Raw genomic sequence first — 13,417 nt, 5'->3', positions numbered from 1 at the left:
TACAACCGAAAAAATGCCAATTTCTGAGAAAAGAAACGCAATATTTGGGTCACATCATCACAGAAGTGGGAGTGAAACCCGATCCGGAAAAAATGAAGGCTGTAAAAAATTTTCTTTCGCCAAAAAATGTTGAAGAAGTCCAATCATTCCTGGGACTCGCAGGATATTATAGGAAATTTATTCAGGACTTTTGCAAACTCGCAAAACCATTAACAGAGCTGATAAAAAAGGACAGAAAATTCGAGTAGAACGAGCATACGCAGACAGCGTTCGAGACATTAAAAGAAACACTCAGCACCGCACCAATACTTCAATATCCCGACTCCACGAAGTCGTTCGTCGTCACCACCGACGCATCGGACAAGGCGATCGGAGCTATCCTATCGCAGGGAAAAGTAGGGGAAGATTTACCAATTTGTTATGCGAGCAGAACGCTAAACAAAGCGGAAAGAAACTACTCAGCAACGGAAAAGGAAATGCTGGAAATAGTTTGGACTGTAAATCAGTTTCGCCCGTACATTTATGGAACGAAATTCACTATCGTTACCGATCACCAACCCCTCACCTGGTTGTTCAACGTAAAAGATCCAGGCTCCAGATTAATGCGGTAGAGAATAAAATTGGAAGAATATACTGTGACATTTTGTCCCGCCACTCGTATGAATCATGTCGACCAGTGGACCGGGTTTATGGCCATTTTGACGCCTCTTTGACTCGTCGGACGATGTTCGGAGCGAGACTCAACTTACGTTATATTACGCTTTATTCTAAGAATTCACCCGTGTTACCTGTAATGCGACAATTACTTTGTTTATCTAGTCTCTGCATGTGCAGGGAAGAGAGAGAGATTTTGTGAGTTTCATTTGAAGTTACCTTGATTATAATATTACAGAAATCTGATTTAGTTTTGGAGATTTGGCCCTGCCTCCACCACATTGGGCCTCGGGTACCGATAATTTATTCCATCCACTCTATCCTGCTGTTCAACCCGATCTCGCTCACGGGAATCACTCTTCTCACTCCGTCTTTGAGCTCCGAACATCACTCTCGACCTACGGACGGCTGAGAGGACACGCTGGCATGGGCCATCCGTTGGACGCCGCCCGTGCCTCTCCCGCCATAGCAACCGAGAGTTGCACCGTCCGCACAGCTGTAAATTCGGGTGCCACGGTCCGGGCAATATGGCGCCTCGGTCGGTGGGGTTCGGGGGAATTTCCTGGAGGAGAGGTGCTGCATTGCCTGGTGGCTTATCGTCGTGTGCCCACCGTGATTTCATGACGTCTGGAGTCATGAGGGAGGCCTCCCCTCTGCCTTTTCAGAGATGCCCGCCGGATCCCCAAGAGGAAAGGCACTCGGATCACAGCCTTTTAGTCGGGAGGAGCGTTTAGCGTGAGCGGGATAGGCGAGAACAGCGAAGGAAATCAGGCAATGGAGCGTAACATAAAAGCGGTTCAGAAAGTAATTTCTGTGCGCGCTTCATCTTTTGAAATTACCGCGAATGCGCGAGTTGGGAGGCCGAACGCTAGTTCGCGCCCGGCGTGTAAGCGCTGCGGTGCTGGGTCCGAGTGGTGGGGAGAGCGCCGAACACCGAGGACCGCTCGCACGCACAATTAGTCTCGTTTCGAGCACCGTACCGGCGAGTCAGCGTCAAGGGTTATCGTCTAGCCTTTACCTGCGTGCGGCGAGCTGGATTTCTCGGTAAGTCCGTTCTGTATCTCCCTGAGTGGTTTGTCGTGTGGAGCATTTAGTTTTTCGGAATATAGTTCCAAGTTTAGTTTTCTTTATGTGGCATTTCGAGAGATCCATGCGTCGAAGTATCGTGCGAGATTGCGGCCGTTACTTCCCGGATCTCGAATAATTTGTGTAACGCTCAACTCGGCAAATCAGCTCGTTATTAGTTTGGTTCATTATTTCGTGCATTAATTCCGAAAAATTAATCATGGATAATCCCTTGAGTTTCACTGTATAACGCGCTGAGAATAACGCGCAACAGGTAATACGAACGGCCAGGCAATAAAAGAATGAGCGATGATATAATTAAACGTTTGTGTAGTACGAAAATATAATATGGGAAAGACCAGTTAAACTGAGAACAAGTAATAATACGCGATACAAAAGGAACGAACAAAAATATTGAAAAACAAAGAAGTTCCTAACCGCCGTATAGCCCGTAGCGCGACAACAAGAGTGAGAGAGATAGCACGAAAACATCGCGCCACCGGGCGCGCTCGCTAGAGCCCTCGGCACGTGCAGGGAGAGAGAGACAAAGGTACACGAAAGATATTGCGCGTTATTCTCAGCGCGTTATACAGCGAAACTCAAGGGATTATCCATGATTAATTTTTCGGAATTAATGCACGAAATAATGAACCAAACTAATAACGAGCTGATTTGCCGAGTTGAGCGTTACACAAATTATTCGAGATCCGGGAAGTAACGGCCGCAATCTCGCACGATACTTCGACGCATGGATCTCTCGAAATGCCACATAAAGAAAACTAAACTTGGAACTATATTCCGAAAAACTAAATGCTCCACACGACAAACCACTCAGGGAGATACAGAACGGACTTACCGAGAAACCGAGACTTGATAATCAGCCGAGTATGACTGAAAATAAAAATGAGAAATCAAACACAAGTGATTGAGCGTCATCTCATTCTCTTATTGCCTGGCCGTTCGTATTACCTGTTACCTACAGCCTTTGCGGCTGATTAATTTTACCTGCAGTCCTTGCAACTGATTAACTGTACCTGCGCTTTACCTACAGCCTTTGCGGCTGATTAATCGTACCTCCAGCCCTCGCGGCTGATGATCTTTACCTGCGCATTACCTACGGTACTTGCTACCGATTACCTTTTACTGACGCTTTACCTAAGACACTCCAGTCGTTGGTGTCGATTAGCTATTATCTGGGCGGGCGAATAGGCGAAACGGCCAATAACTTCTGTTTTTACCTCTGAAATTCTTTACTCGCCGATTTTATTATATTGTTTGAATTCAGGCCTTATCGTTTCTGTCAATCGGATCGTGCGGTTGTTATTTTATTCAAAATCGATGATGACGCTCAATCACTTGTGTTTGCTTGTAAATTCTGTGCCTTCCATAAATTATGAATAAATTGTAAATATTTTGTTGAATCCTAAACTCTGTGTCGACTATTTTTCTGCGTACCGCGGATTGCTACTTTCCCCAAGGATCTCTATCTTCTGTATCTCAATTGGACCTGAGTAGCCGGACCGTCCTCGGTCACTCGTGTCTCTCGCGCACTCTGAGTATTATGATCTTTTTGGCGTTACCATCGTTGAGGGTGAATAAAATAAAAAGTCTAGTAATCGGCGGTACTTCGTACCTGGCGCCCAGTTCACTCTCGTAGCCGGAGAGTCGTGTGAGAAGACGAGACGGGTGAGCCGAGAAGGGACGAATCGTACCCTCGCGGGGAAAATCTCGTTACAATACATATAAAATTGAATATAAAGAAGGCAAAAGGAATACAAATGTTGACGCACTGAGTCGCATATACGTAATCACGCGCAATCAAAATAAAAACATTGATCAACCGCAAAAAAGAGAAAGAGGAAGGCCGCGAAAAATCAGAGCCGACGCGTCTCCATCTTCTGCAACAACACCAGCTTCCTCGGACAATCGGTCCTGTAATGCTTGAAAGCTGGAAGCGGTGTCAGCGCTACTACGCCAGAATTAATCTGGTCCTTGCGAACGCGAAATCGAGTTTGGGGGAACCATTCGTGTCCCGACTATAGAGCCATTCACACCTCCGTAAACAGTGTAAAGTAATAAACGATTTCCCATCATTTAAGTCCTCGCTTGTTTGCCTTATTTATTCCTGAATATATTACAGATCCAGCCCTAATCATAATGGCCGACTTGATAATCAGCCGAGTATGACTGAAAATAAAAATGAGACGCCTATAGAGGACAGCGACGAAGAAGATAGCGAGAGTGAAACCGAACACGTCGACTCCGACGCGACGAACCTGTCAGAGAGAGACAGAAAAACATTACTACGAGAGTATCAAGACACGCCTCTCGGGATTTGCGGAAAATTCGTCGAAAAGAATTCGTCGAGAACGATTCGTCGAAAACAATACGTCAAGAACAATTCGTCGAATCACGATACTTTAAAAATTTTCCGAAAACTCGTTAGAAAGTTTTTGATTGTTGGGTGGGTCCGGAATATCATTCAATAGGGTTCGTAACGTTGAGGCGAATTTTTTTTTTTAAGAAAAATATTTAAAAATGTTGAAATTTATTTCTCCATTCCAACACACCTTTGATGTGTGTGTAGAATTATTGGGTGGGTTTGGAGCACCTTCAATGTATATGCGGAATCGTTGGGTGGGTTTGGAAAATTTTTCTTATTTCACATTTCAATGATTTTCTCCCCCACTAAAATTGATCGTGGCCAAAAAAGTTGAAAAATAAGATTATTGTATGAAATTGAAAATATTGAACAGCTTTTCAATTTATTACATACATTTTTCTTCCTGACTTTGCTCTATTTAAACTTCCGATGAATCCAAATTGGATGTGGAAATCGGAGTGTGCGATTGTCAATGAGTATCTTCGAGTATCATAGTATCTTCAAGATATAGCAGAAGTTTATGGTTTATGGATATAAAATTGAATTGTGATCAACTTGCGTCATAGAGAATTTATGATTATGAAAATCAAAAATCATATTTCACCTTCCAACTCAATATAGTTTTCTATGAAAAGAGAACAGCATCTCCGTTAACCCTGAATTTTTCACGAAAGAAACTTCTTGTTTGAATTCCTCCGAAATCACATAAAACTTCCATTGTTTTCAAAGTAGACTCGGATACAAGGGACTCGTGGTCTCACTGTGGCATTGCGCTATTGATGATGTTAATATTTTGTTGATTTGATTCCTTCGTTCTACTTCTAGTTTAGGATGGTCATGCATGCATTTTATTTCTTTGGTATGCTTGGAAAAAATCATACAACGGCAAATTACTACTTGTATTAAGAACATAATGATTGTTAATAAAAAATTGTAGATCTGGCAAACGAAGTTGTATACAGTTTTATCTAGGGAATTAGGCGACTTCGAGATTCCGCAAACCTTGTATTAAGGCGCGAATTAAGGAAGTACCCTCGGTAAATCAATTAACAAACAGAAAATTATAAAAATTTGTAAAGATGTCAAAATCTTTCGAAAAATGACTCAGTTAAAATTTTGTGACCTTTGGTTGACTTTGAAAAGAGATATCAATGATTTAATTTGAAGCAGTTAACATGGAGTCTTATGTGAATCTGTGATTCAGACGCACTTTTTAATTTATAACGTTGAAGTTAACAAACCGATTTTGATAAAATTTGGAGAAGATATAAACGAATGTCCAATGAACATTTTTCTTTTTGGAAAACATGCAAAGCTTGCTTGTGTTCTAAGAAATTACTGGAAGACAAGATTTTTGAGCAACACGCAAATGTGGCAACACCGCAGAATTGTAGGTTATGGCGCTTCATTCAAATATAAGTTACAGCAGCACTTTCGAAACCGTCTGAACATGCGCAAATTGAGTCAACGATAGAAACACAGTATTGCAAAAGAAATATTATACATTTGTAACGAACATTTTGTGTGTTTCATGCATCAATTATTTTCGGAAACAATAAGAAATAGAAAATATGAAAAGAAGACACCGTCAATTTAATCATTTTTAAGTCTTCTTTGAGGTTAGGGATGTTTCTTTTCCCGTACACACTTCGGATTTCTTTACCCACTGATGAAAAACGAAACACGCAGAAGCTGGGTTTCCTATACGCGACTATACGTAGATTCAACGTTTGTACGTGAGCACGTACACTAACCCAGGGGCTACGGTGTTGCCGAAATATATACTACGTTACTCATATTGAAGACTAAAACTCTCTGACTCACTACGTACCGAGGGTACTTCGTTAAATATTGCGGATAAATTTCTACATACTTTTGGTTGTGTGTACACATAACTGTGTATTTTCTTGAGATGAAATTCGGTGTGTTGAGATTTTCACAGTTACTGATTTTAATTCTGTTATTGAGCAGTCAATTTTATACATTCTTATAAACTCATTTGTATTACTATTTCTAACATTTCTAAATCATAAACACTGAAGTTTTCAACAACACGCAACAATGGCACAATATATGCCTGGATATCGAAAACCATGGAAAAATATATTTAGACATCGAAAACCATGGAGAAATATATCTAGACATCGAAAACTATGGATCCGTCGACCTAGATATCGAAAACCATCGAACCGTCGACCTAAGCGTCGTAGAAGATGCTCACGGACGTATCGCATTCTATGTATGCGTAAATCAGGCGCTGGTATCGCCCGGATCGCCAATGGACGATCCACCAATTGGCCAAAAATTTTTCTAGAATTGGATTTTATATGGTCAATTGACAGAACATTCTGGATCAATTGAAAAATTTTCGTCAACTGGCAATATTTCCTCCATCAATTGGAAATTGGTTGGTCAATTGGCAATATCCTCTCCATCAATTGGAAATTTTTCGTCAATTGGTAATATCTCCTCCGTCAATTGGAAATTGGTTGGTCAATTGACAATATCTTCTCCATTAATTGGAAATTTTTCGTCAATTAGTAATATCTCCTCCATCAATTAAAAAATGAATCGTCATTTTGCAATAAAGTTTCTATCAATTTCTAATTATTTGTTCAATTGATAATGTAATTTGAAATAATTATTGATTTTTAATCAATTGACAATAATTATCAAAATTAGTGGCAAAAAAATTATTGATGCCGATCTCTGATTTTAAGGTATCTAATCGTAATTGACAAGATTTTTAGTTTTCGTAACTATCAATTCATTCTCCTTTTACGATCAGTTCTTCGTACAGATAAGGTGGGGCAAAATATAAATTCAGTATTTTGAATGTTATTATCAATATCGAGGAATTTCGGAATGCTCGATTTCAACAAAGATATATCACAGAAAATTTTGCTACGGCAAAAATATATCACGTATTACAGGTTACAGGTTACTTCGCTACAGAATATTCTCGAACGTTCGAGAAGATTGAAATTTTCAATTCTGCAAAGAGTCATCGACATCGCTACACTGAAAAACTTAGGAGAGTACCGTCTAGAGAGGCGTCAGACCCTTTTGAGTTTCAGGATCTTCGGTATTTGAAAAAAAAATTCAAAGTTTACGTGTGTTTTAAATGGAAAATCGTTTCTTGCTCTGGGAAAGTACTTAGAGTTAATATTAAGGGCTCAAAATTTGAGAGCATTTTTTTTGGACGTATCAAACAAAATTTTGCGTGGGGAACGATAAAAAAAATAGCCATGAAAAAAGGCACTCTCATGTTGTGACGAAACACTTTTCGAACGACCCGAAAGCGAACCTAACCCCGAAAAACATCGCGATCCGGCACGATGTTTTGACCGAACACAACAACGACCGGTGAGCCGCGTCACTGCTGGCCGGCGGCGGCCGTACTGGAGGGCAATACAAAGGTCTGATACAAGGGGCGGAGCGCGACACTAGCGACGCTGCGAATTAAAACTTGAACTATCATATTTTTTTGCTTTGTTAATAAAAACTAAACGCGATTTCGTAAAATTATGTAAATAAGCTCAAAAGACGCGGAAAATTATAATGAATCGAAGAAAAGTAATGAAAAGATTATTTCTTTTAGAAAATTTGTGTCAATTCAAATAAAACAAGACGCGTGTTTACTACGCATGCGTGGGCAGAGCGTTCATGGGCTGTAGGACGCGTACGTGACTTTTAGCTATTATAATTGTTCAAATGATATTAAACTAAATAAAAATGCAGAATGAAAGAAGTAATTAATTAATAATAAATCAAATTAAAGTTTTTGTTATTGGACATCGCATAAAGCTGAAAATCAAAAAGTGGTATTTCGCGGATCATATGATAATTCTCTCGGCCAATCAGAATAATTGAATCATGGCAACGAGCCAATAGCGAGTCCCATTACGAAAAGATGCGCAGAACCGGTCCGAAAACTGAAAATTCGGCGTTCGATAATTTTATGGTGGGAAAACCGGTATAAGAAGAGCTGCGCGACTCATTCGGGAGGAAGTCCTTCCTCAAAATTCTGACTCGGAAAAAAGGGCTGACCTCAAACATTCTTCCTGATTTTGGCAAGCAACCTAACCTATCCTAATCTTTCCTGGATGCCTGGAATCTCGGAGCGATTCGGCGACGTTTCAATCCCAGAGTCCAGGGTCCGCACCTAACCTCTAAACTTTCCAAACTTCCGTTGCACGGGATCTCGGAGCGATTCGGTGACGTTTCAATCCCAGAGCCTGGGATTTGTTCTTTAACTTATCCTATTTTTATTCCTTCTTTTGCTTGCTAGAATCAGGAATGGTTTTTTTTTGTAAATTAACTTGTGAATTTGTAAATTTTTCTTGATTACAATTTTTTTTAATTCAAACTTGATACAACTGAGCCCGAGTCAGATTTCATTTTATTTTTGTAAATCTTGTAAATTCCTTAACATCATCGATAATTCAAGAGGTCGCGGTACGAATTTGAGATTATATCGCTTCAAATTAATAATAATAATAATTTTTTTTTTATTGTATCAAATCAAAAAACTCGGATTTATTGAAACTTTTTTCTTTTTATTTTAAAAATAAGCGAAAGACACGTAAATTGAAAATTGTTCAAATTTGAAACGGCGAATGAAACAAAATTTCTCATAATCGGCGAGCGTGATCGCGAACATTTCACGACAACAAATCAAAAACAAATTTATCCTGTAAAATCGATAAAAATTGAATAAATCGGAATTGTTAAATTTTTCAAAATCGAAATTCCGCGTTCTCAAGTTTCTTTCATGCCTGCTCTTTTTAAAATAAGGCAGCTCGAACCGACGCGTGGCGGCGTTCAGGCCAGGGGTCGGCAAGAGCGTTATGTTACAATATATCTGTACACTGAAAAAAAGGTTGGGTAAATTTGACATACCAAATGCGATCAACGAAAATGTGTTAAAATTGATCAAATTTAGTTTATCTGAACACGTAATAGTTGATCTAAATAAAACCGATTTGGTTAATATGACTACATAGTTTTAATAATATGAATTACTTCATATTTTTTCAATCCAATCACATTTCGATCGTTACAATCCATTTTTTTTAACTGAAAAAAAGGATTAGTAAATTTAACTCACTAAATGTGATAAACAAAAATGCGTGTTAAAATTGATCAAATTTGTTTAAACTTGAACACGTAATAGTTGATTTAATAAAACCGATTTGGTTAAAGTAACCGCATAGTTCTATTAATGAGTTACTTCATATTTATTCAATCCAATCACGTTTTGATTATTATACAATCAATTGTTTTTTAACTTATTCTCTGCACGTGTGGTAACCGACATACTAAAGTATTTTGTTGAAGTGAATTATCAGCAGTTATGTTGCGGTTATATGTTAGATGGTGGACAAAAAAAAGAAAGTGGCATAAAAATGATTACTCTCACGATTTTTGAACCAGAAAGAGGTTACAGAAAACTGATAAAATTTTTATTTAAATTTGTTTTTTTTTTTTAAATCTATTAATACCAGATTTGTGAACAGTTACTCCGTAAACGTTTGAGCGGTAATTTTCTGTAATAAACTTAACCAATTTTTGTCCGCCATTTTGGATCTGTTAATTTGAATTTAAAAATCGGACATTGGGTTCGTTATCAGCTATCCCGAAACCCGCAGAAACACATTTCAGGTCAATTGGGTTGATTTTTAAAAAATCATCCGCCATATTGAATCCGTCATTTTGAATTTTGAAAATCTAACATCGAATTCGTCATCAGCGACCCTAAAATCCCTGAATAACAAGTTTCAGGTTAATTGGATCGATTTTTGAATAATTCGTCCGTTATATTAGATGCGCCATTTTTAATTTTGAAAATTTGTAATCAAATTCGTAATCAGCGACCCCAAAACTTTTAAATACCAATTTTCATCAAAATCGGAGTAGACGAAACATTCGTGACTAAAAGAGTTAAGTCGCAACTTATACAATGCTTAGAAAGATGTAGGTAGGTAGGTATCGAATCCTCATGCAGATAGGAATTTTTCTTCAATTAAAATGATTCCAAAGATGTACCATAAACTGTGATGACCATCAGGGGCAGTGAAATATAATTTTGCAATTGATAACATAATAGTTTTCCCGTCGTATTTTTATCTAAATCAACAACAAAAGTATAGGAAAATTATCTTTATTCTGGTTGAAACTACAAATTAAAAAATCAAATTTTTTAAATATTTTGTCGGATTAATCAAATGTAGATGCAAATAAAACAAATCCGTCGTTTCAAAATCAATCAAATTGGTGAGTTGAAATAATTCCATATTTGTTTCGCCGCCCGTTATTATAGTTCTGGGTTGAAACAATTCACTTTTCTTTGAATTTACCGATCCTTTTTTTCAGTGATACGTTGTGAAAAAAGTTTTACTTCAGTTGTGTGGTCCTTAATTATCCTTCGCAATCTCTGTACAATTCAAAACTGACATTTATACCCCGGCATCTCAATTCTCTATGAATATTCTTGTAATTACGATTATCAGCGATCACAATTATTTCAACTTGGTAGAACTATGTACAGAATAAGTTGAGGATGTAGAACTTGCTTAATTTCACCTTTAGAACCCTCAAATTTGTTAAATCCGATGAGATGCTGATGTCCAATTCGCGAAGGTAGCATCTCATTTTTTTAAGATGCGCTTTCAATAGTAAAATCGACGAAACTATTGTTAAATTTTGTCAAGAACTGTAGAATGTTAGATTCTGAAAGAGTACCCTCAAAAACCCGTTATATCAGATTTTGAAGAATTTCTCTTTTGTTCCTCAGTTAAAACTGTGTACCTGAAATTGCGTGTCCAAAATGGTCATTTTGCGCATTAATGGGTTAATATGGTGATGCTATACAACATTTTGAGGGTAAGAGTTTTGAACATTTTTTCCGTGTAGCAACATGGAGCATATTTTCCGTGTAAAATAGTGGCCACAAACACAGAAAATCTCCATGTATTTAAACGGAAAACTTCAACCACGTGGTCGAGGGTTAAGCATTGTTTTTAAAATTTGAAAAAATTACAGCATTACTTTTTATGTATTTCGAACCGATTTAAGGGTCGGAAAGGGTAAAATAAATTTTGACCCCAAATAATATAACCACCACCCTAGTATGCATATATGAACAACTTACGTTTATAACGCTATGAGTAAACTCCTTGAAAACCACCTTCCTTGTCAAAGACGAAAAAAATTTTGCTTAGGGTATCAGATCAACTGTGAGGAATCTTATTATTTATTTAGTATTTACGAATTGTAGCAAACCTGCATTGTTGGATTATTCAGCACAATGCTGTAGCATGGTATGCAGCTGTCAGCCACTAAGTCAATCGGTAAAATTGTGTGAGTGGTTTTGTTGCACTCAACAGCAAAATGCACTTTTAGATGCGGATTATGCTTCCGCATTTTTTCCCACGCGAAACTTTGAGGCTGCAAATACACGCAATATTGAATGAATCTAACCGGTTTGCTCCATAATAGCAGTATTGAGGATAATTTTTTAAATATTTTAATCAATCTATAGGATTACCAGTTGTATTGTTGCATCCATGGGACTGTATCGATTTTGGTAGATATGAAGATGCTCCAATTTCGTGTGCCCCAGAAGTTCGAGCACGTCTCCGTCTATATTTTGTGGACTCACAACGAGAACCTTGAAAAAGATGAATAGTGAAAACAAGTATTAAGGCTATACCTGTTCTAACTCAGGGATCTCAGGGGGGAGCGGGGACGGGGGAGCGCGGGGACCGTTGCGGGGCTGCATGGTATGTGGAGGGGGAAGGTTCTCGGACAGCGGGGGTGCGGCGGCACTTTGAAGAGACAAAAAATTTGGGACAAAAGTTTTTTTGCTACTAATTTATGTTTCCGGTGTATCAGATTGCACTGGACGGAATTTTCTTTTGAAAGTGCTCTTTCCAAAAATGATCTCAATTATAGGACTCCGTGACTAAAGATGTTTGCATGTTACACTAATGGCAAATTTATGTATCCTGTGTTACATATTTTTACATTCCTGTGGTGGCGCAAGTTCGGACGAGATTTCTTTTTTCAAAACCAGTTCTAATGCTCTCAGAGGGGTGTGGGGACGGTGGAGCGCGTTGCGGGGGTTTCATGGTGTGTGGAGATTCTCAGGGTAACGAAGAGGGGGAGAGAGGATGCAGCAGTCCTGTTTGCGGCACTGCATAGACAAAGCATATTTTGAGGAATAAAAAGAACTCGTAGATGCCCCCCTCGAATGACTGATTTATGTTTCCTGCGGAATTTTAAGAAAAGTCTTTACATCGAAGACGTGTCGGGATGTGGAATTGGACACTTCGCGTGGATCAAGAATTTATCCCGGCTTGTCAACTCACAACTCAATTCTGATGGGCACAAGAAATACATCTGTGATCGGTAAGTATTTTTAATATACAACTGTATACATTTCTTTAGGATGATGACTTTAGGATTATACTGTAAATATTTGAAATTTTTTATTGTTATAGATGCCTTCATTACTTTTCAACCATCGAAAAGCTACAGTCCCATGAGGTTGATTGTGGCGTACTCAACGATTGTGCCGTTCGACTACCGGGCGAAAACGACAAATGGCTAGAATTCGCGAACGCTAATCGTAAGGAGCGTCTCCCGTTCGTGGTATACACCGACCTCGAATGTTCCTGGAGAAGACCAGCGCTGAAGAGAGGGAAAAAAATAAAAGCCAACATCATTGTGGCTTCACCGTTGGATATTATGTAAAGTGCTCTTACGATGATTCGCTGTCGGGATATCACGAACGCCGAGGTGAGGACTGCGTGGAATGGTTCGTAGAAGAACTCAAACAATTAGCTGTGCGCGTTGAACATATTCTTCTAACGAACGTTCCAATGAAAGCATTGACTCCGCAAGAGTGGAAAAAATTTCGGGAAGAGAAAGAGTGTCATATTTGCGAGAAACCTTTTGCCGAGGGCGATGAGCATGTTCGCGATCATTGTCATCTGACAGGCCAATTCAGAGGTCCGGCTCATTCAAATTGTAATTTAAACTATCAGAATTCGTTTTTCATGCCAATAATTTTTCATAATTTAGCCGGTTATGACGCGCATTTCATCATAAAAGAAGTTGCGACTGCGTTCGCGGGGAAAATCGATTTGCTCCCAATAACAAAAGAAAAGTACATCTCCTTCTCGAAAACTGTTCAAACATCTAAAGACATGCGGAAAAATATAAAATTACGTTTCATCGACTCTTTCAGATTTCTCAATACAAGTCTCGATAAATTAGCATCATTCTTAACTGCAGACAAACTCGCGACGT

General features: G+C 38.7%; 1 protein-coding gene across 11 annotated transcripts in view; it reads right to left on the bottom strand.

Moving 5' to 3' along the window:
• The window catches only part of LOC122415452 (uncharacterized), a 181,459-nt gene that overhangs the window by 50,401 nt on the left and 117,641 nt on the right, over positions 1–13,417 (bottom strand). For 4 of the 11 annotated variants that reach the window (XR_006261927.1, XM_043427584.1, XM_043427586.1 and 1 more), the window contains exons 3-4: positions 11,652–11,774; positions 11,387–11,551 (exon numbers count right to left, since the gene is read on the bottom strand). Coding sequence is in view for 10 of the 11 variants with exons in the window: in XM_043427584.1 (XP_043283519.1) it covers positions 11,387–11,551; positions 11,652–11,774 (288 nt within the window). In the remaining variant the exon portion in view is untranslated. Of the gene's footprint in view, positions 1–10,276; positions 10,913–11,255; positions 11,296–11,386; positions 11,552–11,651; positions 11,775–13,417 lie in introns of those variants that run through there. The other 7 variants (XM_043427583.1, XM_043427585.1, XM_043427587.1 and 4 more) reach the window with 4 other exon arrangements.

This window comes from Venturia canescens, chromosome 8, assembly GCF_019457755.1.
Source record: "Venturia canescens isolate UGA chromosome 8, ASM1945775v1, whole genome shotgun sequence".
In the NCBI taxonomy this organism is placed as follows: domain Eukaryota; kingdom Metazoa; phylum Arthropoda; class Insecta; order Hymenoptera; family Ichneumonidae; genus Venturia; species Venturia canescens.
This window is presented reverse-complemented; position numbering and strand designations above follow the sequence as displayed.